Source organism: Passer domesticus, chromosome 16 (genome assembly GCF_036417665.1).
Source record: "Passer domesticus isolate bPasDom1 chromosome 16, bPasDom1.hap1, whole genome shotgun sequence".
Taxonomy (NCBI): Eukaryota; Metazoa; Chordata; class Aves; order Passeriformes; family Passeridae; genus Passer; species Passer domesticus.
Window position 1 is genome coordinate 4,642,768 of NC_087489.1, and position 26,694 is coordinate 4,669,461.

The window sequence follows — 26,694 nt, forward strand, 5'->3', positions numbered from 1 at the left end:
GCTTTGGGGGCTGGCTCATCTCACCCCAAAGCCATCAGTCACCTGATAACACCAAAGTCTTATTTTTATCCTAAATAAGAGGGATTGGATAAACTAGGGCAGGTGGTGGATGAAGGGGATTAAGTCCATAAACTTTTTTTTTTTAAAGACAATAAAACTACTTTAATATGTGGGTCACACATCATTTACTGCCACACACCTGCCTACATCTGCACACTGCAGCTCAGACATGCACATGATCCTCCTCTAAACCTGGTGCTAATCCTAAAATCCTAAAAACTGTTGACCCATCATTATTAATTAGCTTGCTTACCAAAGCACACAAGAAAGATGATGATGTTATTAATTTCTGGGCTACCTGCTGTGATGCCATCTTGGGCAGGAGAGCCTGACAGAGAGGCTACGGAAGGATTTCCCTCCCATGCCCCCCTCAGCACCCCAGGAACTGGCTGTGTCCCCAGAGCAGAATTCCAGCTTGGAACTCCTCAGTGCAGGATATGTCACCATAGCAAGCGTGCAATAAACGTAATTATAGAAGAAACTGATGATTATTCAGAAGAGTGTGTGGGCAGCAGCAAGCAATACATGATGTAAAAGCATTTCAGTAACTGCAGCAGAGCGCTCCAGATCTCCCAGATCCATATTTTATGAGAAGAGCAGACAGAGGCATCAGCAGAGGGTCCAACAGAGCTCCCTCTTTAACCTCAGTGCTGCCACCAAAAGCTCAGCACAGTCAGGGTTTGCTGACACCTCCTGCCATGGACGTGGCTGGGTGTCACAGAGCTGATGGCACCCAGCTGTTTGCTCCCAGGTTTGTTCCAGAAATTGACTTTCTCCTGAGGAAAGGACACCCTGGTGCCTTCCCACTTTGCTTTGCCTCTCCCACCACCCAGCAGAGACCCCGGGGGGTGCAGGATGACCACGGGCAGCAGCAGATGGGAGCACACCCAGCTCATCTGGAGGGCACCAGGCTGTGTCACACAGCCCCAGCCTTGGCTGGGAGCCCACCTGGGCAGGCTGGATCACTTTTTGCCCGTGGCCTGAGCTGTTTACAAGCCCAGGCAGGCTGGTGTTGTGCTGGATTCACATTATTCATGGCTGGGGTGATGGGAAGCGGTACCAGACACACGCACAGCCCACCAGGAGCTGATGTGAATGCCTGGGGCAGGTTTTCTAACAGAGCTATTATGGATTTAAATGATAGCATTTTCCAAGCACTTGCAGCAAGATGTTTTCAAAAGCCCCGTGTGCTAAGCCTCAGCTGAATAGCTGAGTGATCTCTTGCAGAGATGGGGACCCAGAAAAGAGGAGTTTAGTTGATTCCTTATCAACAATACCTAAAATGGCTTTTTTTTCCTTTTTTTTTTTTTTTCTTCTTCCTAGGAAGAGGACTTATGCTTAGAAACAGGAGCTTTGCCTTCCTGTCCAAAGGAGAGCTGAAGCCCTTTGTCCTTACTGCATCATCCCACTGTGCTCTCACCAGCTTCCCACCCTGACCTGGCTCCTGCTCCATCTCTGATGCCCTGGAATCATCCCTGGCCCAGCGCTGTGGCCACAGGAGCAGGACAGGAGAACAGCCTGCTGGGCACCAGTAAAACATCTAACTGGAATCTTAAAAAAAACTGTGAGGGAGATGGGGAAGGTTTTGTGTTTCAATGTGGCTTGTCCTGATAACAGAGGAGACTCAGCATGTCTCCAGCCAGCCACAGAATGCTCAAAACACCCACGACAGACACAGCATGGCCTTTTATCAAACTGAAAAAATGCTCACCTCCCTTCACTTTATCTTAAAGACACCTCTCGAGGTCACTTACCCAGAAAAGGCAACAGGAGGAGCTACACAAACATGTTGTGCTTCAGAGTGGCTTTTCTGACATAAACACCTCGTGTGAATCCCTCCCTGACCCAAAACCAGGGCCAGCTGCATGGGGCCAGCTGACAGAGAGCACCAAAGAGCATCTCCCAGCATTTACAGCTCAACGAGCCATCCTCGCCGGCCTCAGCCTCTGCCTGGGCACAGGGAGCCAGCACAACACCAGATCAGGCCTTTCTCCTTGGAATTTCCCAGCTTTGGGTGCACAAGCTGGGGTCTGGCTGGGCTGGAGCTGGGAAATACCCAGAGCACCAGTCTGGAGGAAAGTGCTTTGTGGGAATATTGTGATGGGAGGATGCAAGAGTCAGAAACAGCAGCCTGGACAGAGGCTGAGGGCTGGGAGTTTACAGCCCCAGGGCTTTGGCCAGGAGGTTCCCAGGCAGTAGAGAACCTTTCCTTTTACACCAGCACCAGAAGCATCACGAGCTGTGCCTGCAGGCAGCGAGGGATTCCAGCTCCTTCTCCTCCTGCTCCTTCTCCCCTTCCCCTCCCCAGGAGTTCCCTGCCAGTGCCACAGCCCTGAAACCACACCCAGCAGAGCTCACCTGTGCCTTTCCCCAGGGAGGAAGCAGCACAAACGTTTTTCAGGTTTTCCAGCCTGCTGTCTCCCTGCCTTTGGGCTCTGCTCCTATTTACCCACTCCTGAGGGGGATAGAGCAGCTCCTCCCTGTGCAGGTCATCAGCACGGTGGGAAGAGCTCTTGATTTCATGGACAAGTATTTATAAGAAGCTCGTGCTGGAGCCTGTGCTTCACCTCCCTGTTTTATTTTTAATCTCCGTTTCATAGAGCTCAGACAATTCTTTCAAGGTTCCCATGAATGATCTTTATCCCTTCTGCAGCTCATTCCAATTCTGTGAATAAAATCCCTGGGTGGCCCTGAAAGAAGAAGAGAAAAAGGATGACATTTGAAGTGAAGTAAGAAACTAAAAAGAGAACATATTTTTAAGGAAAATTCAGAATTCTAACACCAGCAAGCCATAAACAAGCGTGTTTGGCATCTGCAGATCCCAACACCCTGTGCAGGGAGAGGTAAAAAAGAGATGAAGGGGGGGTTATCTGCAGTTCATGGGCAGAGGGACTGGGGGTCTAAGGAGGGAAAGTCTGAACTGCACATACATTTTGTGTCTCTCACAGGGCAGGGGAATGACCTTGAGGTCATCTTGAGCACAGCAGTGATGACACAAGCATCAGAGCACAGCAAAGCTGCCAGAACAGAGATCCTGACCTGCCCTACCCCAGAGAGCCTCTAAGCCCCATTTTTAACTCTTTTCTTCAGGCAGGGAGGGACCCTTTCCACAGGCAGTTTGGGGCATTTCTCTTCTTCTCCATCCACTCCTTCCTGTAGCAGGAAAGGTCATTTCATGAGCCGGGGGTCCTTCCACCCACCTGCATCCTCCACATGCCCTGCTCACTCTTCAGCAGTGTCCATCCTCCTGGGGCCTCCTGGATCACCCAGTGCCTGAGCCCATGTCAAAGCCATGTGGCTACAAAGGATGGAGCTTGTTTATTGTCCAAGCTGGGCCTGAAATTCGGGTCACTCCCCGCTTTGACACCGAGCAGGAGGGTGTTTGCCCTCCCCTGGGTGATGCTGCGGCCATCCCTGCTTCCCTCCTGCCTCTCCCACCACTCCGGGAGGGAAAAGCAGCTGCCAGGAGGGAAAGGATGCGCTGCTTCGGCCTCATGCAGCTGCTGCTCGGCGTGGCAACACTCCCCCTTAGCGGCAGGAGCAGAGAATAAACCTTCAAAACAGAAATACTCTAAAGAAGGGACAAAACCATCTCCTGGCTCAACACGGCTCTGCCTGGTGTTAATCCAGCTGCATTGCCACGGCGTGGGATTGGAAAAAGATGCCTGACATACAGAGAGGGGGAAAAGATTTCCTTCCACAGACTTCACAGAATTCACACAGAATTCACAGAATCACTGGGTTAGGAGAGACCTCCAAGATCATCAGGTCCAACCCAGCCAAAACACCCCAACTAAACCCTGGCCCCCAGTGCCACATCCAGGCTTTGTTAAACACACCCAGGGATGGGGACTGCACCACCTCCCCGGGCAGCCATGCCACAACTTTATCACTCTTTCCATGAAAAACTTCTTCCCAATATCCAACCTGTATTTCCCTTGGCACAGCTGGAGGCTGTGTGCTCTGGCTGTGTCAGTGCTGCTGCAGACAGAGCCCAGCCCCAGCTGAGCACAGGCCCCTTTCAGGAGCTGTGCAGAGTGATGAGGGCACCCCTGAGTCTCCTTTTCTCCAGGTGAGCACCCCCAGCTCCCTCAGGGGTTCCTCTCAGGGTTTGTGTTCCCAGCCCCTCTCCAGCCTCGCTGCCCCTCTGGATGTGCTCCAGTGTCCCAATGTCCTTCCCAAGCTGAGGGGCCAGAGCTGGGCACAGCACTGGAGGTGTGCCCTCAGCAGTGCCCAGTGCAGGGGCAGAATGAGCTCTCTGCTCCTGCTGCCACATCATTGCTGACACAGGCCAGGAGCCACTGGCCTTCTGGGCCACCAGGGCACTCTGCTGGCTCGTGTCCAGCTGCTGTCCATCAGTGCCCCCAGGTCCCTTCCTGCCTGGGCACTGTCCAGCCACACCATCCCCAGCCTAGAGCATTGCAGGGGGTTATTGTGACCAAAATGCAGGTCTGGGCACTTGGACTTATTAAACTTCATTCAATCATTCCAGGTCTCTCTGCAGAGCCCTCCTACCCTCCAACACACTCTCCCAGCTCAGTGTCATCCACAAATTCACTGAGGAAAGCCTCAATCCCTCATCCATCCCTTGCAAAGGAAGGACGCTGGGTGCAGCCCCGAAGGCAGAGCAGGGTGGGTTTTGCAGGAGGGGGTCAGGCAGAGTCCCCATACATCCCCATGGGCTGGAGGGAGCCACAGGGCAGGACAGGAGACATGGCAGGGAGGGCTCCAGAGAGCTGCAGCTGCAGGGATTATTAGGCAGAAATTAATCTGTAAAGAAAACTTAGCAACAGTTAGAGCAAATATTGATTTTGTGTTTGTCTGCTTGCACAGGGCCTGAGAAATGGCAGATTTAGACATTAACTGGGCTGTTTTGGCTTAATTCAAACCTCGATTTACACTGACCCTGGGAATAGACCAGTACATCAGCAGAATTGAATTTAAAATTATTAATTTTTTCCTCTTATCTGGTCCTTTTCTGCAGATCTGACAGCAATTTTGGCACCTGTTACCTCCTGTACAATTACAGATAACTCACTTTATTTTCACAGCCAGGCTCTGGGCTCTCCCTTTCCCAGTGGACTGAATTAAGCACTTTCAGCAGCCCAGTGCCCCTGGCTGAACTCAGAACTGGGCACAGCACATTGGTACCAAAAACCCCCAAAAAAACCCCCAAACCCCATCTTTAAAGACATCACTGTTGTACAAGGCATCCCATTCCCTGGACTGGCTGCCTTGCTCAAAGTCAAAGCTTTGAGTGAGCTTTCCAAAACTGAACAAATTTTGAAAAATTGTAAGGGGATTAGGAATGCAGCATCTATTTATTTTCCTACAGCACCTATTTATTATTTTGGGAAAACAAAACCAAACATAAAGCATTTACAAACACAAACCTGCTATAAAGCATTAGATTTGCCTTTCACAAGCTATTCTGGCCACTGCCAGCCACACTGGTACAGGCCAGAGGCTGCCCATGGCCAGGGGAGGTGACCCTGTGCTTGTCCCCTGGGTAGTTTTGCTGAGTCTTTTCACAGCAGGGGTTTTAACTCCTTGAAATTTCTGATTCCTAACACCTTCTCAGTGAAAACATTTATTTCCTCATCCTGGACCCTTTGGTTTCCACAGGAAAATATTTTCCCCTGACCTAGTACCATCTTTTCATATTTGATTATTCTGCTCAGGCAGAGATGAAGAACTGCAGTTTTCTCACTCCAGAAACAGGGGCAGGCAGGACTTTAACTTTCCAAAGCACAGTTATTTTCCTGTCCAGCTGCAGCCAGCTCTTAGCACAAGTGGTCTCCATCTCTTGCAAGACCCAGGAGCTCCTCATCTAATCCTCAGCATGTGCCTGCCCAGCTAGAATCATCCTTTTAATTTCCCAAACCTCTAAACCCACAGGTTAGGGTGTCAAAAAAAGCACATGGGAAATTTTACATGGTTATTGCTGAGCAACTACTCAATAAAAGCCATGAGCAAAGGCAGGAGAGGAAGCACTTTGCTGCTGTCAGTAATCCCCAGGATCAAAGCATTTTTTGGGCAAAGCAGAAGCCCTGGACTCCCCAGCCCAACCTCAGCAGCCCCTTGCACTCATCGCAGGGTCCTTTCCAGCACTGAGCAGTGATAAAGCCCAGGGAACATCACTGAGGAGCTAATACTGAGCTATTAATGATCCTGTAATGGAGAATTTCCTCTCCTCTGTTACTAAGGAGCCATCAAAGGTCAGCAGGGCCAGGCTGGCCCTGCAGGAATTGCAGCCAGGTCAGCAGCATCTCCTGCCACAGCTGCCAACACCTGGGGAGCTCCAAAGCCTTGGAATACAAACATGGAGCCCATGCTCACAAAGCCCTTGCTTTTCCAGGGCTGGTTTTATACCCTGTTACATAGCTGAGCCTCATTATTTGTCTTTTTATTGTATTTTATTCAGATGCAAGAAATGCCCAAAATATAAGGAATTTCTGTGTTCACCGCTTGCATTCCTCCATGGCCAGATGTCTCTCCCCGTGGGTGTGGAACCAGAGTCCCCTGTAAGCAACCTGCTGTTTGCACAGGCTTTAGCAGAATTAGCTGTGAAAACGAGATAAAAAGGCTGTGAATTCCCTCCAAGCAGCAGGAAGGAGCCCGGCAGCTGAGAGCCCTTGGAGGGACACACAGCAGCTCCCACACTGCTGACCATGGAGCTGTGTGAGCCCAGTGCCCCTCAGCCCCACCAGGCTCCATCCAAAGTAAGATTGCCAATAAAAAAACATGGATGCCCTTTTTTACTCTCTCACTCCATTATTTTTACCCTTCCCAGCTTCTCTAAGGCTTGTCCCAGCTGGAAACAATGTCCTGCTAGCAGTCAAGACATTGACACAACCCTGGAGCTCTAGCTGTGATATTCCCTTCCAACTCCTGGTAAAAATCCTTTCAAAAATCCTTTTAAAATCCTTTTTAAAACCTTTTTCCATGTCTGGACTCAACGAAGGAGTCATCTGATCTGTTGTGGAATGCAAACTACAGAAAGACAAACTTTAAAGTCAAGAAGCAACATGGGGTTTGTGCAACAAGCTGGGCCATGGGAGGGGATTCCTCCCACACACAGCCAACACTCCTGGAACACTTTCATCCTGGTATTTCATTTAAAACTAAATAAAACATCCAGATTTCCCTTTGTGGATGAAGGTTGTGCCACTCTGTGTCACTGCAGAGGCCTCAAGGGACATCAGCCAGGGACAGGGAGCCTCAGACTGAGAGAGGTCTCCAGCTCCAGCCCAGAAACTCCACAGCCAGCATGAAGCTCAACTTCCATGAGACTTTTACTGGAAAGAAAGCAGAGCATCCTAACTCTCAGGGAAAACAAAACAAAACAAGTGGAACAATTTTTACCTCACTAATGTCTATTCCTGGGCCCCAGGACAATCAAACCACACTGGCAACCTCCACACTAGAAAAAGCTCCCTTTTCCAATTAAAAGCTAATTCTGTTTTTTACTCATCATCTATGCCAGACCTTGGTATTTTTCTGCCCCTTGAGCTTTCTCCATAAATGTTCTGCAATGCAGGACAGCCTGCACTGCCTGGATTTACAGCCTCAGAGAAGCAGCTTATTCTGCCTCATCCTCCTTTAATTTGGGGGCAGCTCTCAAACAGAGGTGCCAGGCTCACAGCCTGATTTATCCTCCTGCACACCCTGCCTGCTCAGAGCTCCCAGCTCGTGTCAGCTCCAGGAAGGAACTGCAGTTCCAGGCTTGGGTTTGTACTGTCACCAGTGCAGGAAGAGCCCAGCCCACCAAAGCCCCAGCAGAGAGGGATGGGTTTATGACGATTTTTCTTAAAATAACACCAGAATGGGAGCAGCTAAAGCCAGGCTTTCAGACAAGTGGTCCCAGCTGTCTTTCCAAAGCAAACACTGCAGCACCGAGAAACAGAAATAAAAATTACTTCATGGATTTGCTCTGGCCCCGAGCTTGTAAAAATGAAAAATCAGCTGGGTTTCTAAACCTCCCTCATTTCCCAGGATCCAAGGTTTTATTAACAGGTTTGTCAGTAAGGATTTTTTTACTCTATTTCCAGCATAATCCACAACCTGAAATGAGATTTGTACAGCCCAGCTCTGGTTTCCCACTCTGGGGTGGGCACACCTTTGCTGTGAGCACAGCCCCAGCCAGAGGCAGAGCTGCCAGGCTGGCTTTGGCCACGGAAAGCACAGCACAGCTCACTCAAAAAGCTCTTCCTGTTCTGTGGAGCTGCTCTGCAGCTTTCCCAACACCTTTCCAATTGCAAAGTTAATATGTTGCTAAGATCCCCACGTTCCATCCTTTGTACCTCAAACCAGGGCAGTGCTACTGTTCCCACACTGGAGTGGCTACATGGTGCAACTTTAGCCTCCAAAGGAAGGGCAACACAAAGGCTCAGCTCCATCACACACTCCTGCTGCCCTCGTCCAGCCTCCATCCACCCCTGCAGGGATCCCAACCACCCTGACTCAAACACGGGGTGGCACCTGCCCATAAAGAAGCCAAAACTTTGGAACAGCTGATAAGAGTGTGTGTGTGGGGAACCTCCCTTCTCCTCCCTGCTGAGAAGCCAACAGGAATTCAGCAACTTGCCAGGAGAGCAAAGGGCCCACACAAAAACCAGCTCTTTGCTGCCTTCCCCCAGTGCTGTGAGACAGAGGCAGAGCCCAAGGGATGTGAGCACCATCATTTATTGGAAGAGGGAGCACAGCTGTGGGGAGAGGCCCCTGCTGGAGCCATGGCAGCACAAAGCAGCCCCACAGGGAGCAAGGGGCTCCAGGCACAGGGCACTCCCCAGCACCACACCCTCCCTCCTCCTTCTCCAGCCCAGGGAGACACTCCATCCCCCTGGAGAAAGCCAGGAAGGAGACTCAAGGCATGCAGGAACTTGCACAAAGGCATTGCTGAGGTACCAGAGCAGCAGCAGGAATCCAGGGATGCTGTGAGGCCAGTCTCCAGCACCTGCTGCTCCAAGGTGCAACACGGCTGCTGCTTTCACTTGTCCAGAATTCAGGTCTTGCAGAGAGAGGTCTTGCTGTCAGCTTTTCAAGCCTCCCTTGTCTGCCTTTCCATAATGATCCCAAAGCTTGCATTCCACACACTAGCCAGCAGTTAGCCCAATTTATTATAATGTAGATCTACCTGGGAACTGAAGGGAAAAAAAATCCACTCCCATATACTAAGGCTTGGCAGAAGATATTTTTTCCTGTGGTTCCCCCTCCACTGATTAAAAAGGTTTAAAAAATAAGATTAAAAAGCAGAACAATCCTTCATGATAAGATTAAGGTCCTTGATGTGTGACTCTGTTTCAATGTGCCCAAAAACTGTCGAGCTTTCTCCTGCATGAAGAGCTGGTCCTGAGTTCCACCACAGGCCACTGCTTTCCAAGCCCTGGTCATCTGCAGAGGAAGAGAAAGAATGTGTACAACACAGTCAAGGGCAAGGACAAACATCTTGTGACATCCTGTTCTACAAGACTGCAAAAATAAACAAAACTAACAAGGGAAAACTTCAGAACCTGTCTCACAACCAGGAGAAACTTGCCCACCACCAGTTACTCTTCACAGCTGAGGTGGTCATTTCTGGGGTTTAGGGTCAGCAGTTTCCCAGGTGGGTGCCCCATTTCAAGGCAATCCCTTTCAGGGCTTTCCATTATGTGCCTCATGACAAAAAAAAAGCACAAACCTATTAAAACTCACTGGAAATTATTAAAACTCACACATTCTGGAAGAGATTCCAGAATGATAGAAGGAATTCAAGTACAGCTTTGGACTTTATTGCCAACCAGTTCAACTCCTACAGGAGCCCAGGTCTATTCTGACCAAATGCCATCCTCAACAGCAATCTGGTGCCTTCAGTTGCAGCAGGGTCCTACAGCACAAGGGAGGAGCCAAAACCCAGGGGTGCCTCAGTCTCTGCATGCACAGAGGTCACCCATGAGGTGTTTCTGCACTCCAGGAAGCCCCTGAGGATCCTGTGGGGAATGCCAGGAGCCAGGCAGTGCCCTGAACTGGAAATACCCGTCCACATGCACTGCAGGGAACCAGGGCTCTGGGATGGCCACAGCCACAGCTTTGGGCCCACTGAGGCTCAGCCCAGAGCTGGATCAGCTTCCTTAATCATGAACAGCCTGCCAGCAGCACCAGAGCAGCACAATAAACCCCAGAGGCCAGCAGCAGCACAGACTGCCCTGCTGCCTGTGGGATGTCACTGCACACCTGTACTCTGTCTCCACAGCAGCTGCCTCCCTGTCACCCCCAAAGTTTATTTATACAGAGCCATTAGCTCTCACAGCAACACAGCCCTGGCGAGGACAGGAGGAGAAATGGAAGTGTTTAAGAAGGGTTTATTTTGGGAAGGAGAAGGAATCACTCTGGCTGAAGGGTATTTATTTGTCAGAAGAAAGAGGTTTCACAAGGCAGCTCTAATGCAGGGACAGATCCCCCATGACTGCAGTTCCTGAGGACAACCCTGCACCTTCCTGGGATGGGAAAACACCATCACAGGAGCCCCCAGCTGCAGTTTAACCCCCCAACAAGGACAGCACGTTTTTCCATCCCCACTGGAGCTACCAGAGACCTCAAGTGACTCAACCCAAGTAAACACCTACAAAATTATGGTCCAAATCCCCTTACCTAAGCTACATTTAGACTTTATCTAAGCTCTAAGCCCAGCAAATAGGGGTACCCCTCCATGAAGGCATCCTGCCTGAGAGTGGTGGAGTTTGTAGAGAGATCTGTTTATGCCCCAGAGGGTGTGTGTAGGCTGCTGTGACTCCAGCACAACCCAGTTCCAGCTGTGCAGAGCTGAGGAACAGAGCTGCTGTAACAGCACCAGCCTCAGCACGAGGTACAAGGTGCCACACTGCCACTGGAGCTCTGCACTGCCACAGAGTCAGGGTAAAGCAGGATAAAGCCAGTCTGTGCTGCCTAAGGCACACAGCCTTCCCCACTACCCAAAAACACCCTAAAAGCACAGGGGTGGGAAATACCTTCCTGTCTAACCTTTATACAGCACTTCACAGTTGCTCTGCCCTGAAAAGCAAAAAAAGATCAGCTTGCTGCTGTCCACTCAAGGAGTGCCCACTGGAAAAAGGAAGGTTTACTTTACTGCCAGAGCAGTCATCCAAATTCCTTGGTGGGCGAGAATTCCCATGAGGAAATCCAGGGCCAAACATGCTGAGCAGGCCACAGCTGTGGCTTTGAGGAACATAAAATGACACCTCTGGCTCAGCACCTCCCAGCCTTGGTGTAAAGGCAGACCTGACAGTGCAGGGATTCCTGTGCAGCAGTTCACAGCTCCATCCCTCACTCCTCAAGGGACAAGGGCTGCACTGCCACACAAACTCCTGCCTGGGAGAGCAGTGGCTGCTGCAGAGCTTACCGGTGCTGGTGGCCTGAAATGGCTTGGCATTTTCCTGTAGGACATTTTCTCTGGCTGCACTTGCACAAAGGCTCTGTTGAGCAAACCACTGTCATTCTTCCTGCTTGAGGAGGACAGGTTCAGGGACCTTGACAGGAAATTCACAGGCTGCACCAGGAGAAAAAGTGTAAGGAAAGAAGAAATCCAGCCCTTCATCCACATGGGCTGTTCAAAGGCAGCTCCAGGCTGCTACTGCTGCTTTGCAGAGTTTTTTCAGAGCAGAGCCAGCTCTGCCCCTGCTGTGAGCACACAACCCCTCACCTGGGCTCTTTTGAAACACACAGTCTTGGGGAGGGCAGGCAGGTTTTGTGTCATGTCTTCATCCACAATATCCAGGGCCAGAGACTTCCGGACCTTCTTGATGGGGCTCCTGCGCAGCTGGGGAAGGTAGGGACAGCAGTGTCAGCACAAACACACCCTGCAAAGTGCCACCCTGAGGGCCCAGGGCCACACCAAGGCCACAGCACCCCAGTTCTGCATGGCACCAGCACCTCAGGGGGAAGATGTGTGCAGCCTTCCCCACCACAGGGCACAGCAGCTTCCAGTGCCCCCCTCCTGGCACCTCGAGCCACCAGTTTAGAGGAGGAGCTTTTAGTAGGAAGGGAAGGCCACCAGGAAACTGAGACTTTTCATGCCATCCCACAGCCTTCTGAGAGCCCAACTTGCCCCAGGTGCTCCAAGTGTGCCAAGAAGCTCTGAGCTCAGCATAAACCAGGACATTCCTGGAGGTGCTTTAAGCAGGCCTTAACCTCAGGCACTTCTTGCTGATTAAAAGAGAGCAGCCACAGGGCTAAAAACATTTTGGCACCTATAGCAGGATGAATAAAAGCAGCCAAAACACTCCTTAAGAGCACAGGGCAGCTTAGCAGCTGGTACTGGATGCACAGCCAGCTCACCCCTTGTTTTCTCTTCTGTTTCTCAGGTTTCACATCATCCTCTATGATGAGTTCAATGCCAGCTTCACTTCGCAGCACCTCCTTCAAGTCTTCTTCCAGGTGAGGAGTCTGGGGCTGGGGTAGAAAGGCAGAGAGAGCACAAGGCAGTCAAAATCTCTATGCTGGGCAAGCTTACAAGCATTTCCCTCAAGGGACAATGGGGTCAGGAGAGCCCACAAGTGGGAGGACAAGCACAAAAACCTATTTACTTCCCAGCTGGAAAAGATATTACAAGTTTTCTGCTAGCCTGATGGATTTACAGGATCTCCAGGTGCAGGGACTTAGCTGAACCCCAGTGTGCCATCAGGAGACCTGTGTGCACACAAGGCCTGGGAGACCCAGCTCCTCAGGGAAGCCTAGGCAGATCATTTCCCTGCTCCTCAAGGTCCTCAGTAGGCAAGCATTGCAGCCTAATTCATGGGCAGCTTTTGGTATTTTCAGCTGGTTTACAAGAGGATCTAAAATCCTGCAGCTCCTTACAATGAAATGATCACTGTGACAATGTCCCCTTCACCCCTCCCTTCTCAGCCTGGCACTACCAAACTCCCCTTTGTTCTGGCACAGATAAGAGTTTGCTCTCAGCCCTGCCCAACCTCTCCCAACCCCGTGTCTCATTTGCATTCATCAGCCCCACAAGGCACAGCCCTGCCCAATAATTACCAGAGGTCTAATTGATCCATATTTCTCCAGGGCATTTTTGAAAGGCGTGGGAGTGTGAGGTGTGTTGTCCACCACATATGTCTGATCGGGTGTGACAAACCTGGGAGCAGAGTGGGGAACACAAGGGATCAGACAGGCTGTAACCCACACAAGGCCACAACCCACCCAGCAGCTGAGCACAACATAGGTCACTTGGTGTGCCCCCAGTGAGCCTGGACACTGGCTCCCTGCAGCTCAGAGAAGAGCTGGTTTGGGGGAGAAAACAGTGATTTAAGGAAATCCCCAGCCTGCCCTGCCCCTCTCTCAGTAATACCATGACAAGTACTGAGAGCTGTGTCTGAATGGGGAAAAGGGAGGACTTACGTTAAGTTCTTCTGGAGCAGAGGGGTCTTGTCCCTGTGCAGTGGGGTGGTGACAATCACCTTCTGGCTGCACACAGGCGTGGAGGTCAGGGAAGGGTTCTCCAGTTCCAGTGTATCCTGTTTGCTCCAGAAGTTCAAGAACTGCACAGTACAGGAAAGAAAAACTGAAGACACTCAGTCTCAAGCAGCCCAGCATTGCATCACAAGCTATTACTTTTTCCTAAAAAAAAGTTTCTGAAGGAAACCCTGAAGTAGAAACAACCCTCCCAAACCAGGGTGGGTTACAGACCCACAGTTCTGTACATGGGCACGCACAAAAGTTGCCAGAAGGTGTCTCACACTTTTAAAGATCAATCATTTCCCATAAGGGACAAGCTGATACAACTATCAGAGCTACCAACTACAGAGTGGAAGAGAAGTCTCTCCTTGCACTGGTAATCCCAGCTCACCCAGCTATTCTAACTCAGGCTGCCAAACATGAGGGAAGTCCATGCCACACAAAGTGTACAAGTTAACAGGTCTTGCACTAAGCTGTTTTCAGCTTAAACTATGAGAAAACAACAAGCTGTGTTAGTTTTTCTAGGGTTTGACTTCCCAGCAGCCAGCAAGGGACAGCTCTACTCCCATAAGGAACAGTGTTTGTACCCAAGAGCCTCTTGGAAGAGAAAAACTGTTTGTGACATTCACTGATGGCAGAAGCTCAGTTTGAGGCAGGGCATGCACTTTTGTCTTCTCAGACTCACTCCACACATTCCTGCCTTTTACACTTTGCAGAGCTGTACATTATGGGTCCTGCTCTGATTTCTTCTTCGTGCTGAGCTTTCATTCAAATCCATCTGAACCTCCATTTTGGACTCTCCTGTAGCACCTCTCCGATGTTTTCTGCTGCAGAAATGCAGAAATAAAAGCCTGGAAGGCACAACTGGGGAGGGTCTGGACAAGAGAGCTGCAGTGGGAACTGTACTGGAGAATACAGCAGGACTTCTTTTGATTTATAGACAACTCCACCACTTCCACATGAGACACTCATGGGCCTGACCACCACAGTGCTCCAAGGTGATGTGTTGGAGACCAGATGTGTGGACACTGTGGGAGTCACAGCACAGGCTGAAAGATCCCGAGTCCCTTTTGCAACAAAGACAAGGCCAGGAGCATTTTCATAGGCACACCCTGGACAAGGTGTTTGCTGCCCAGCCTGTGTGACTGAACTGCAAACAGACAGGGAAAACAAGTTTTCACTGTTGCCACTCTGCTGCCCACAGCTCGGGCAGCAATGCCCTGGGGACAGCAATGCCCTGGGGACAGCAGCAGTGCACACTCTATCACACCCTGGTATGCAGATGGGGCTCCTTCCTCACAATGGGACCTGGGCTTTCTTAAAACTGCAGTCACTCCCAGATGGAGACACAGGCTGCTGCTCCCACAGGAAGGGCAGCACTGAAGAGAAGCAGCACCAGAAAGCAGCTCTGAGCCTTCTTTTGGCGCAGGAACATGCTTTGCACACTGGCACAGGAGGAGCACAAAGCTGGCAGAGGTGATGGGCATACATGACATTAGGGCAAGAAGATACCTGAGATGGAGAGAAGGGGAGTGTCTTTACAGGGGTGCCCTTGGGCGTCATGCTGTTGCAGGAGTCCAGGAAGGACATGCTGGTGCTGGTGCCATTCTCCGTGACGGGCGAGAGGGACATCTTCCTCTTCTTCTGCCTCTTCAGCACCGAGGGCGGGGTGCCAAAGCTGCCCTCGGCGTGGGGGGAGATGGGGATGAGCTCTCCCTTGCTGCTCCTGCTCAGGTCAGAGATGGTGTGGCCGTCCAGGCGGTACTCGGTGACGCTGGGCAGCGCCGGGGCCGCCTCGCCGGGCGCTGGTCTGGCCAGGCTGGCACTGCCACTGCTGCTGCCAGCCAAGGGCTCCTCGGGCAGGTCAAACTGGGACAGGTCACACCACCCATCTGGGTCCTGCACACAAGGGAGAGCGTCAGCAACAGCCCAGGGTGGCAGCTGAGCAGACTGTGAACTGGGAGGTGAAATAAATGGGGATGTGAGATGGCACCAAGCTTTGGGAGCCTGGCCAGGGACAGATCAAGCCCTGCTCTCCTCTGCCACAGGCACAGCTGGAGCCAGAGCAGGGATCTGACCCAGCTGAGAGCTGCTGCTTGTGCACGGGGCAGGTTTTTCTATTTATGCAAGGCTGGTTTCCCTGCTTGGTTCACAGCACAGCTGCACAAACAGCTGCACCCCCTCAGAGAGGGGACAAAAAAACCAGCAGGGCAGAGGGCTGCAGACAGGGACTGAAGGGAGCAACTACCACCCAAAAGCAACCCACAGTCTTGGGCACACCTGTACAGCTGGGCAAGGGGCTGTGGTGTAAGCTGCACAGCTGAAAGCAGATTAAAACTAACCAGACCAGTTCAGAAATGAGCTGCTTCACAGCTCCACCCCAGCAACACCCAGCACCACACAAACAGGCCCCAAGGGCCCACAGATGTGCTGCTCAGCCTCAGGCACACCATCTTGCTATACAGAGGCAAAGTGACTCCTTCATGCCTCAGGCAGGCTGGGGGCTGCAAAAGCAACTTCCCTCTGATGGCAGCAAAGTGCCCTGCTGATTTTAGCCAGCCTCCCACCCTGGAGTGCCTCTGTCACCCAGGGGACCTCAGCACTGCTTGACTGGCTGAAAATAACTAATTTCAGTGAAGCTACCGCCACTGAAAGCAAATGGTGGCAATTATGCCACCTTGAAGGGGTCTGTCCTGAATAGTATAAGGGGCTTGGCTTACTCCCAGTCTGTCCTGTCCTATCCCACCCCAGGACAGGACAGAAAGGGCAGCCATGGGCCTGAACCATTACTAAAAGGAGAGCTGGGCACACTCTGGCTGATAAAGAAGGGCTTGAAATCAAGTTTGCCAGCACTTACAGCCTCCCACACAGGCAGAGCCCATGCACAAGGACATCCAGCTAGCCAAAGCTACAAGCCCACAGCAATACTGGGGCAGTGCTGGAAAGGTCTAATCCAGCCCTGGAAGAGAGAGACAGGGGGAGGCTGCAAGGCAATGACAAACCCAGTCCTCCTCAGGGTGATATCAAGGGGATCCAGTAAGTTCACTCAAATAAAAAGGGTGAGGATAACACCCTAACAGTAACTGGAGGAACAAGGGTCTGTTACTTACAGATTCAATCATGTCCAGAGCTTCACTGAGGGCTGGGGCACAAGTTGGGTACAAATAGTTGGCAGCTTCAACAACCCATTTGTACGGTGACTCAACCAACGAAGTGCCATCCTCGGGCACTGCATCATCTGGGGTCCCCTCCACGTTCTGCTCTGCCACTCCTGCAGCTGGCAGCTCCAAGGGCAGCTCCTGCACACCTGTCACTTCCTCATCACTGACATCTTCTTCCTTTATTTCAGAGATATCCACTGGCCAGCTCGGCAGGACATTCTTGGCACATACAATAAAGAAAGGCCAGATATCAGCAGAAAGCAAGGGAACAGTGTCAAGCCTTGGGGACAAAGAGCACCCGGACACATTCAGCTTTGTCCACTCTCCTACCTGCCACTGGGTTTGTTTCACATCCCCATTCTCTCTCACTGCTCTGTTCCATACACTGCCTAAGGAGTTCATGCAACATAACAAGCACAGGAGTCTTTAATTCGAGATTTCACTTAACAGTGTCCCAGGAGAAAATTGTACTTAAACTGAACTTGTAGCACTAGTTCCATGTTTTCTATTTACCAGGACCCTGCTTTCAAAAACTACATGTCTTGTCTTCATGAAAACAATCACTGGGTGCACTTCCCTGCTTCCTTTTTTAGAGGAAAGGAACACAGTATCTCTTCACCCTGCTCCCACACACACACTGTCTGGAGCAGCCTCCTCCTCCCACCAGCAAGAGCACAATGAAGCCAAAAGAATATTCAGTGTCTAAGACAGACTTGATTCTGGGGTTGCAAGGTAACAGCTCTAGCAGACTGCTGTCCTCTGCCTGGATAACACACTCAGGCTCCCATAACACCTCTAGCTCCTGGAGAGAGAGATCTGGGAGGCTGGGGAAGGCACAGACTGCCTGTGCAGACACCAGGCTGTGGAAAAGGCAGTGAGAGGCAGCAGAAGGGTGGATGAAGATCTCAGGAATGCATTAGCAGGGCAGGGACTGACCCAGCTGCCTGCTGCAGGTGCAGTACCTGGCTCTCAGCTGTCGTCTGACTTTTCCTTTCCTTGTTATCCACCTCCACAAGGAGGTACAGAGACTTGGACTCCTTGGTTTCATTGAGGAAACCCCCCGTGTCCACTTTCCTCTTGATGGTGGAGTTCCAGTGATTCTTCACAGCATTGTCAGTCCTGCAGAGAGAGCAGAAGGGAACAAACCATCACTTACAGCAGCTTTAAAGCACAGCTAGCAGCTCCAACACACTCCCCAGCCCCATTCCAAGAGCCTAACACACAGATCTCCACAGGCCACCCCGCAGGGAAGGCAGCAGTAGCAAAGGGGTCCTACCTCCCAGGCAGCAGCTTGGCAATCTCTGCCCAACGGTTCCCCAGGACCTTGTGGGCCTCAAAAATGATGCGATCCTCCTCCTCTGTCCACGAGGACTTCTTCACCTCAGGGTTCAGGTGGTTGTGCCAGCGTTCCCGGCACTGCTTCCCTAACCGCCCTTTCAGGTGCTTGGCTATCAGGGTCCACTGTTTGGTGCCATATTTTTTAACCAGTTCAATTACCTTTGGAGAGAGTGGGAGGGAAATAAGGAAATGGAATAAAGGAGGGGAAAGTCAGTACAGTCATCTTCAGGCTTTGCTCTTCACCTCTCCTGGGACCAGGTAAGGGCAGACAAAGGAAGGCCCCTTTGGAGGACAAGCTGGAAGGAACCAGCAGGGCTATCAGGTGTTCCACCCCTCATGAGAGCAATGATTCTCCCAATTTTCTGTACGAGGCTGTTTCCATGCAGACATTTTGCCACAGGGCACCTGCGAATGCAGATGACCCCTGACAGAAGATGGGGTGGAGACTGGCAGGTGCCCAGATGTAGAAACACATTCCCATTTCTGAACAAAGGCCAAGTCCCACCTGCTCCAAGGCTCCTCTGCCCTCCCTACTTCCAAGGACCTGGCTGTGTGACATCAAGTTCTGCACTGGCCTGCTGCTTCCTTTAACAGTGTGGTACACCCAGGACAGACAGGGCTGCAGCTTCATGCCCTGACAGCACCAGGACACACAGGGAGAGATCCAAATTCACTTCAGAACCATCCACTTTGCCTTACCCTACACCCAGGGCTTTGTCATTTCTGCCAGAGCCCCAGCACAGATGCTTCTGGGCACTGAATCCATTCTGGGCTCCTAAAATATCCAGGGCACAGTCAGGATGAAACAATCTGTGATGTTCAGCCACCAAAATCCTGGCTGAAGAGTTCTGAAAGAACATTTCTACCCTGGTCAGCTGTGCTGAGCTGAAAGGTGCAGGTAGAAGTGATGCTCATGTAACAAATGTCCCTGCTGCAGACTCTTGCCTTTCAAGCACAGAAAAATGGACCAAAGATGCAAAACTAAGGCCAAGGAGCAGGGCCAAAGCAACGAGGAGAGAGCTGGAGCCTAGCCTGGCCAGGATGGGTAGGCTGGCAGAGTCAGGACAAGGCAAAGGGAAGGGGAAAGCAGGGAACAACTACTCTGCTGTAAGAACAGGGAACAACATCAGGAGAAGCTTCCTTAGGGCTTGACAAAACATAATGGGACCAAAAGGGAAAGAAGTCGGGGAGCAGGAGTGTTACAGAGAATCTGCCAAACCAGGATGTTCTGTACCAGAAAACCTTGGTAAAATCTGGGTTTCACTCCAACTTTTCTTAAGTACATCAAGATGATGAGTCTGCCTGAGCTGGCCTCTCTCATCTGACTCTGGATTCAGCAGAGAAACAGGCTGACAGAAGTCATGATTCACCCAGCCAACCTCAGACATCCACTCCAGCCTGCCTACAGTGGCACAGGAAATGCCAGTTTTATTTTCTCTTAGATCCAACCTGGCCAGGCCAGGTGGAGACCTGCCAGCAGGCAGATGAATTAATTCCCTTTTCAGCTCTCTCCTTTGGCAGCCTACTGTAGCAGCACTGTGTGAAAGGGAGAAGGTGTTTACCTGGAGAGGCCTAGATCACATCACATCACATCCCAACCATGGCTGCCTGGGCTGCTCAGGGCAGGGCAGACAGAGCTGCTCTCACAGGTACCACCACAGGGAACAGTCAAATGCAGTGTACAACACCTAAGGATGGGTCTGACATCTCCACCCTCTCTGCAGACAGAGACAGTCCAACTCTGATCCTCTCAGCCCTGACTTACCTTTTGATCCTCCTCTTTGGTCCAGGGGCCCTTAACCAGGTCTGGATTCAACACTCTCAGCCAGCGGTACTGACACTGCTGGTCACTGCGGTTCTGGGAACAGGATGGGAACAGCCTTGTGTTAGACCAGGGGCTCCAGAGGCCCAAAAACCCCCCAAACTGACAGCAGTCCCCGTAACACAGAGCCTGTCCCACAGAACACCTGCAGAATCACACAGAAAACACATATGGAGGTCCTGGGCCCAGGGCACAGGGACAGGAACCTCAATTTCTCACTCCAGCTCCAACAGACTCACCCTGGGAAGCCTTCTGTGCAAGAAGGTCTCCCTGCCCTGAAGCAGCCCCATTTCACAGCTTGGAGCTATGAAGTCAGAACAGAGTGAGAAAAGACTCCCACTGCACAGACAGAGGAATGAGCAACATGCAAACACTGGGATTCCCAGCTGAGCATGGGGTCACTCACAGGAAAGTGGCTGGCCAGGAACTTCCAGTCATTCTGCCCATAATGGCTCACTAACATCTTCAGCTGCTCATCCTGCAAAGTACAAAACATCCACTTTTAGAAACACTGAGGCAACACACACCACAGGGCTGATGACGTTCAAAGAACGAGTTAGATGTTTTGAACTGTCAAGGTTTTGTTGGCATTGTGTGCTCACGGGAGGAAGGCAGCTCACACCAGTGTTTAGCAGCCCTCCAGTACATGGAGCCCAACTGGAACAGACTGGTTCTGAACTCTGTACCAGGACAAGCTCATACATTAAGTACAAAATAAGAATTCAGCTTTGTTCCTCTACAGTCTGGTCAAACCCTGTGGCCAAGGGCCTGTTTATCCAGCCCCAGAACACTCCTGACCAGACAGCCCATCTCCCAGCCCAGCCACTGGTTTTGTCTGGCCTGGAAAGCTCACTGGTTAAAGTGTATCACCACCTGCCCAGTGCTCTTCTGTCTTTCAGTGCTACAGGGCTCTAGAGCATCTCTTTTGTGATCCCTGCTATAGCCTGGGTATGAAAACTCCTACAGCTCACAGAAAGCCTACTAGAGACATCCTTGTCTGTGGGCTCTGGATAGGTCTATAATGAAATTATTCCCAGCCCAACATGAACCCCAAGGCTTTGATCCCTCCACAATACCACCTTTCTTGGTGTTCTGACCCCAACTATAGTTTTCACAAGGCACAAAACTGATAGTGAAGCTGGGAGGAAGAGGATATCCCAGTTAAATTCAGGTTCTTAGCCAGGATGACTAAGCCATGATCCTAAGTCTCAATACTCCCTGGTTTTTCTCCAGAAAAAGGAGTACATTTCCACTGCACATTTCAGCTTGTTAGAGGTCTCAGCCATCATCTGGACTCCTCTGTGCTCACAGGAGTGCTGCAGGCAGTGACGTTTTGCTCAGTGCTCACAGGCTTAGTTAAAAATGTTTGAGCTCTTGCTCTTCAGGCTACACTTCAAACTCCCCTGAACCTCTGAGCCTCATTCAGGCCTGAGCTCAGTACAAAAGACACAAGGTCCTCTCCAGCAGGAGGAGGTGAGATCGTGGCCAGCAGGTGAGGGCTGGGGTGGAGTCACCGAAGCCCAGGGTGCCATGCCAGAGGCACCACCCCAAAGCACCTCTCTCGGCAAATGTCAGGCTCTCACCCACCTCTTCCGGCGTCCACTTGACTTTGCACCTGCCATCCCGCTGCTCCGGCACATCCAAATCGGTATCCTGGTAATGCGGCTCGTCCTGGTCCTCACTGGGGGGAATAAAGGAAAATTATCATTTCTACCTGGTAAAAAAGCAGGAGAGGGAGCAACCTCCACCATACAGAGCAGAACCCCAGATCTCCCCCTTCCAGCACCGAGCCCCACCTCACTGACACCCACCCACCCCAGACTGAAAGGAGATCCTCCGCTTTAGGCGCCAGCTGGCAAGTTTTATTCCGCCCAGAGCAGAGGACAGAGCGCTTCTTTCCATTTCTCTCCACTTCTGTCCCTCGGGGTGGACTTTGCATCGGGGCACCCAGGCACAGCTCAGCAGCGGCCGGATCGCTGCCGCAAAGGGGCGCGGGGAGCGCTGCGGGGAGCGCCCGCTGGCCCCCCGCTCCCGAGCGGGCAGAGCGGGGATGTCCCAGCGCGGGTACCGCGGGGCCGCCGCCCGCATCCCGCTGTCCGGCCGGCGAGCGGGAACGGGGCGGCCGGGAGGAGCCTCCCGCGGCTGGGAGCGCGGGGCACGGGGAGCCCCGGCACGGCGGGGCCGGCACTCACCCGCGGGCGCGGCGAGCCATGCCGTGCCGTGCCGGGCCGGGCTGTGCCGGGCCGGGCTGAGGGCCGGGCTGAGGGCGCGGGTCCGGAGCGGCGGCGCTGGCGGCGCTTTCCTATCTCGCGCCAACGGCGCCCCCCCCCGCGCGGGGCCGGGCCGCGCATGCGCGCCGCCACTCCCGCCCGCACAAAGAGGCGCGCGCGGGAGGGCGCCCGCCCGCCCCGCCCCCGGCACCCTCAGGGAGCCCACAGCGAGCCGGGACACCCCGCATCCATCCCCGCATCCACCCGGGACACCCCGCATCCACCCGGGACACCCCCCATCCAGCCTCCCACATACCTCGGCACATCCTGCGGGATCCCCGCATCCAGCCCCAGGACCTCAGCAGCGAACCGGGACTGCCGAGAGTCCCCACATCCAACACACCACCTGATCCTGGACCCCCCCACATCCACCCCTACACCGACCCCGCACCGATCCGAGACCCACCGCATCCATCCCGCATCGATGCGAGCCCCACCGGGAACATCCTCGTCCACCCCCACACCAACTGGGACCCCCAGAACCCTCCCCATCCAGCCCAGCACTGGCCCCGGGATGCCTTTGCATCTGCCCCTGTACTGACCCCAAACCACTGGGATCCCCCACACTGACCCAGGACACTCCCTCACCCACCCCTGCACTGACCCATGACTACTCCTTTCCATCCTCCACACATCTGCATCCACCTCCCCATGGACCCGACTCCCAGGACCCCCACATCCACCTGAAACCACTGGAAAGCCCCCATGCCAATGCAGAATGCCCTCCATTCACACCCTCCCAACATCAGACCCCAAATTTCCACCCCCACACTGACCTGAGTCCCCCCATGGGACCCCAAATTTCCACCCCCAAACTGACCTGAATCCCCCCCCCCCAGTTACAGCAGCCCCAGATACAGGGCAGGAACACCACAAATGTTACAGAATGACAGAATATTCTAGGCTGGAAGACACCCCAAAGATCACCAAAGTCCAACTCCTGGCCCTACCCAGAACAGCCACAACAATCCAACCCCATGCCTGAGAACATTGCCCAAATATTCCAACATATGCTGTCTATCAATACAAGGTCTGTACATGTAGATATTCCTAATCAACACAAAGCAAGAGTTAAAGGAAAGTGTTACCTCACTGAGGACCCACTGACAGGACAACCACAAGCCAGCCCACAGAGTACCTCCCTCAGTCAGCCATGGCCCACCTTCACTGCCCCTGTGCTTAACAAACAGCAAACAGGAGCTCCTCCTTCTCCCAAACTAGCTTAATTAGGAAATCAGCCTGGTAATAGGAGCTCCTCCCTCTCCCAAACTAGCTTAATTAGGAAATCAGCCTGTTAATTGATTACCAGAACTATAAAACTGCTGCAAGTAACACTAGTAGAAAAGGGTCAAGAACAGCAAAGGGTCTCTACAGGAGCTGAAGGTACTAATTATTTTCTTTTCTTCCTTCCTTCATTTATACTAAGAAAAGCAGATTTTAGTCTCTTAAAGAAGACTTTCCTTCTAGACTGACTATATAGCCCCTTTACAGTAAATTCAGGTGCTATTTCTCACTGTTTAGCATGCAGTCAGAGTAAAGCTGGGTTTGGAGTATGACCATCCCCTTCCCTGGCCTACCCAGTTCCTCAGGAAGGAGCTGGAAGTCCTGGGTGAGCTGGAGGTGAGGATTATCATGCACAGGACTTAAAGTAAGATGAGAGCTGCCCCTCAACCTCTCCCATCCTAGCCAGAGCCTGCTTTTGGTGCCTCCTTCTCAAAGGAACTCAATTCTAGCTGGGGTGAGTGGCCCTCTGGCTGCAGGAGTGAGGATAAAATGCCTCCATCCCCTGTGCAAAGCTAAGAGTAGTGATATACAGGCTGAGGTGAAAAAAATACAACTTCAGGGAGATTCCACTATGACCTCTGAGCAGCTTGCAGGCTGTGGTGGAACTCTTTTACCCTAAAAGAGAGTGATAGGCTGGATGCCCTCCTATGTGTCCTGGATCCTGCTCGGCTCCTTGCAAGACTGAGACAGGATTTTGCCAAGAGTAGTCCTGCTACTGTAAGCCTGTAATCCATTGGTGAATAGTAGTGAGCAGTAACAGGTTTATCCTGACAGGGTCATCCTGATCTCTCTCCACAAGCCAGAGAGCTGCTGGATTCTGCACCATGCTGTCTACCCAGAGGCACAGTACCAGCATTCTGACCAGAAAGGAAATCCTGGAAAATGGCTTCTTGGCCAGCTCCTCCAGCCATAGCTATTCTTCTCCTGTGGTGAGCTATTACATGGACTCTAGCAGTGCTTCCAAACATGACACCTGGGAGCTTCCTGTGGATGTGGACAACACAGCAAGTGGCAGCTCTCTGTGTGTTGTCAAGCAGGTGGAGTCTCTGAGCAGCTGTGTGAAGACTGAGCTGCACAGCCTGACCCAGGGCATCTCTGACCCCAGTCTTGTCTGCTTCTGCAAGGCCCACCACGGCCAGGCCACCTTTGAGCTGTCTGGTTTGTCCTGTGAGCACCCCAGCAGAGGTGGCTGTCTGATGAACGTGGCATCACAGAACACCTCGACACCTTGCAAGAAAGACAAGCACTCCAAACCGCTGGAGAGCCTGCTCTTCAAGAGCTCTGAGCTGACTGGAGACATGTCAGCCCTCGGGAAAGTGCCAGCACCCAGGTGGGACATCTCGGCCATAAAATCCTTTGTGGACACCAGCACGTCCCTCGATGTCAGCACTGAGGAATTACACCTACTGGGATGCTCCAAACCAGACACATCATCCCTGGAGACCCCTGTGGTGATTCCTCTGGCTTGGCCTGGTGCCTTCAAGAAGCACCCCACGCTCATCCACAGGTCTGCCATCCAGGAGACCCAGCCGGGTGACCCTGACGCTGTCCCTGTGTTTCTGCACCAGGCTCTGTGATGCTGCTGCCCCGGCTCCAGCTGGAGCTGCTGGGTGCCTGCCCCCTCATCCACGCTGCGGCACAGAAGACGATGGCAGCAGCTGGTGACAAGCTCAGTCTGCCCACCTGGGGTGGCCGAGTCGGCACTGGTGCTGGGGGATGTTTGGGCTGGTGATGGCACCCCCGAGAGCCGCAGCCTTGCTGGCTCCTCCTCCTCCCGATCCCTCTGTTTTGTATTAGCACAATAAAGGTACAAATGTCCCTCTGCTGGTGGTCTCTGACTCCCGCTGCCCTCCCGGCCTGAAGCTGAGCCCCCTAAACACCCCGGGCCGGCCTCCGGTCCAGCCCCAGAGGGCGCAGCCCCTCGGCACCGCCCGGGGCAGGATGCTCCGAGCTGGCCGTGCCCGAGCCCCCGCCCGCCCGCCCCCGTTACCTGGCAGAGGGGTCGGGGCGGCTCCCGGCGGAGAAGGGGCAGCGGGACGCGGCTGCAGCCCCGGGGCCATGGCTGCGGGGCCGGCGCTGCCCGCCGGGAGCGCGGCCGGGGACGCGGATCCCTCTCCTGGCGCACCGGGAAAGCACAGCCTGGCAGCGGGGAGCGGCTTCCGGGCACCCCCGGCCTGCTCATGCAGGGTGTCACTGCTCGAAGTGGCCGCGGGAATCCAGCACCGGCCCCCGCGCAGGGACCATTTCCTCTGTCGCATCCAACCCCTGCTCCGAGGGCAGGAAAGGAGCCCAGGCCACCGCACCCACACACTAGAGATTTTCACGCTCCCCAGTTAGATCGCACCCCGCTCACACAATCCTGATGTTCCTCTCCTGTCTCTGCTTACAGCAAAGAAAGGGAGGAGGAACTTGTTAAAGCCACTTTTCAGGACATTTATGGTTTGCTGAATAACCAATGTACTGTCCCCCTCTTCTTTTAGGAGAAGATTAAGGGGTAATGAGTTATGCTGCATGACAGGACAGAGACAAAAAGGGAAAGCATCAAGAGTTGCTTGTAACCAACTTTTATGAATCACAGCAATAATTTCATTAATATATAAACTCCCTCAGGAGCTATGTGCCCAACCTGGCTTCCCCCTGACCTCATCTCACCTCTTAAAAGCACTCACCCACTTGCACTGCTTTGAAATTCTGTCAGTCAGCCATAAATTTTACATGTATCACACTCCCGTGACTAAAGTGTTTCTAGTTACAAAGTAAGTTTAAATACTTCCAGAGGGCCAAAGGGACAGCTTTGAAAGAGAGATGTGAGCTACATGTATTTCACACTAGTAAAAAAAATATCCATTTGTTCTTCAGCTGTCAGAGAGGGCTCAGAGGCACTCAGAAAAAGGGGAGCTGCTCGTATCCCCCGGCTGCTCACATGGCTTTTTTTAAACCATGTTACAACATCAGGAACAGGCGACAAAATATCTTGAAAGAGGGCTGGGAAACAGAAAGTTATTTACAGTTTGAAGTAAAAACACCCCAGAAGAATACAAACCCGAGCTAAAATTAGCAAGAGGAGCACTCGGGGGGTTGGTTCAGCTGCAGTCTGTGCTGGTTGACTGATTGCTATTGATACTGCACAGGAGAAGAGATTAAGCTTGTTGTGTAAATCTGGAGCTGGAATGTACAAAGTGCTCTGGGTGACAAACACAACCACGGCCTTAAAGGAAAACAGAGGAATAAATGAAAAATTTCCAACGTGCTGTGTGAAAAAGGAATGGCTGCAGGAGGAAGAGATACAACCACTTCTGCTGACATTATATTAGCACATCTCAACTGG

The 26,694-nt window shown here is 52.4% G+C and overlaps 2 protein-coding genes across 8 annotated transcripts; one reads left to right on the plus strand and one right to left on the minus strand.

The window, feature by feature from the left end:
* Positions 1-8,729: 8,729 nt before the first annotated feature.
* MYBL2 (MYB proto-oncogene like 2) lies at positions 8,730-25,456 on the minus strand. Of its 6 annotated transcripts, none has more exons than XM_064391333.1 (14): positions 25,357-25,456; positions 21,400-21,493; positions 20,219-20,290; positions 19,756-19,848; positions 17,929-18,149; positions 17,615-17,771; positions 16,602-16,871; positions 15,004-15,390; positions 13,435-13,574; positions 13,072-13,171; positions 12,373-12,486; positions 11,738-11,854; positions 11,438-11,584; positions 8,730-9,453 (listed from the first exon to the last, which is right to left on the minus strand). In XM_064391333.1, the coding sequence occupies exons 3-14, from the start codon at positions 20,273-20,275 to the stop codon at positions 9,325-9,327; spliced, it is 1,932 nt and encodes a 643-aa protein (XP_064247403.1). In that variant the 5' UTR covers positions 20,276-20,290; positions 21,400-21,493; positions 25,357-25,456; the 3' UTR covers positions 8,730-9,324. The 6 variants fall into 6 exon arrangements, with proteins under 6 accessions (XP_064247403.1, XP_064247402.1, XP_064247401.1 ...); XM_064391332.1 differs by lacking the exon at positions 25,357-25,456 and adding an exon at positions 23,245-23,331; XM_064391331.1 differs by lacking the exon at positions 25,357-25,456 and adding an exon at positions 23,171-23,308.
* LOC135281959 (uncharacterized) lies at positions 23,319-25,189 on the plus strand. 2 transcript variants are annotated; one of them, XM_064391336.1, is made up of 2 exons: positions 23,319-23,465; positions 24,141-25,189. In XM_064391336.1, exon 2 carries the CDS (start codon positions 24,191-24,193, stop codon positions 24,941-24,943), a length of 753 nt encoding a protein of 250 aa, XP_064247406.1. In that variant the 5' UTR covers positions 23,319-23,465; positions 24,141-24,190; the 3' UTR covers positions 24,944-25,189. The 2 variants fall into 2 exon arrangements, with proteins under 2 accessions (XP_064247406.1, XP_064247407.1); XM_064391337.1 differs by having other exon boundaries at positions 23,357-23,465; positions 24,170-25,189.
* Positions 25,457-26,694: the final 1,238 nt, after the last annotated feature.

Coding starts and splice junctions, on each gene's coding strand:
- MYBL2 (XM_064391329.1), bottom strand. CDS start 22,024: ATGGCTCGCCGCGCCCGCGG. Junction 12,487..13,071: donor ATGGATCAATTAGACCTCTG/GTAATTATTGGG, acceptor TTTCTACCCCAG/CCCCAGACTCCTCACCTGGA. Junction 9,454..11,437: donor ATTTCAGGCCACCAGCACCG/GTAAGCTCTGCA, acceptor CTTCCTCTGCAG/ATGACCAGGGCTTGGAAAGC.
- LOC135281959 (XM_064391336.1), top strand. CDS start 24,191: ATGCTGTCTACCCAGAGGCACAGTACCAGCATTCTGACCAGAAAGGAA.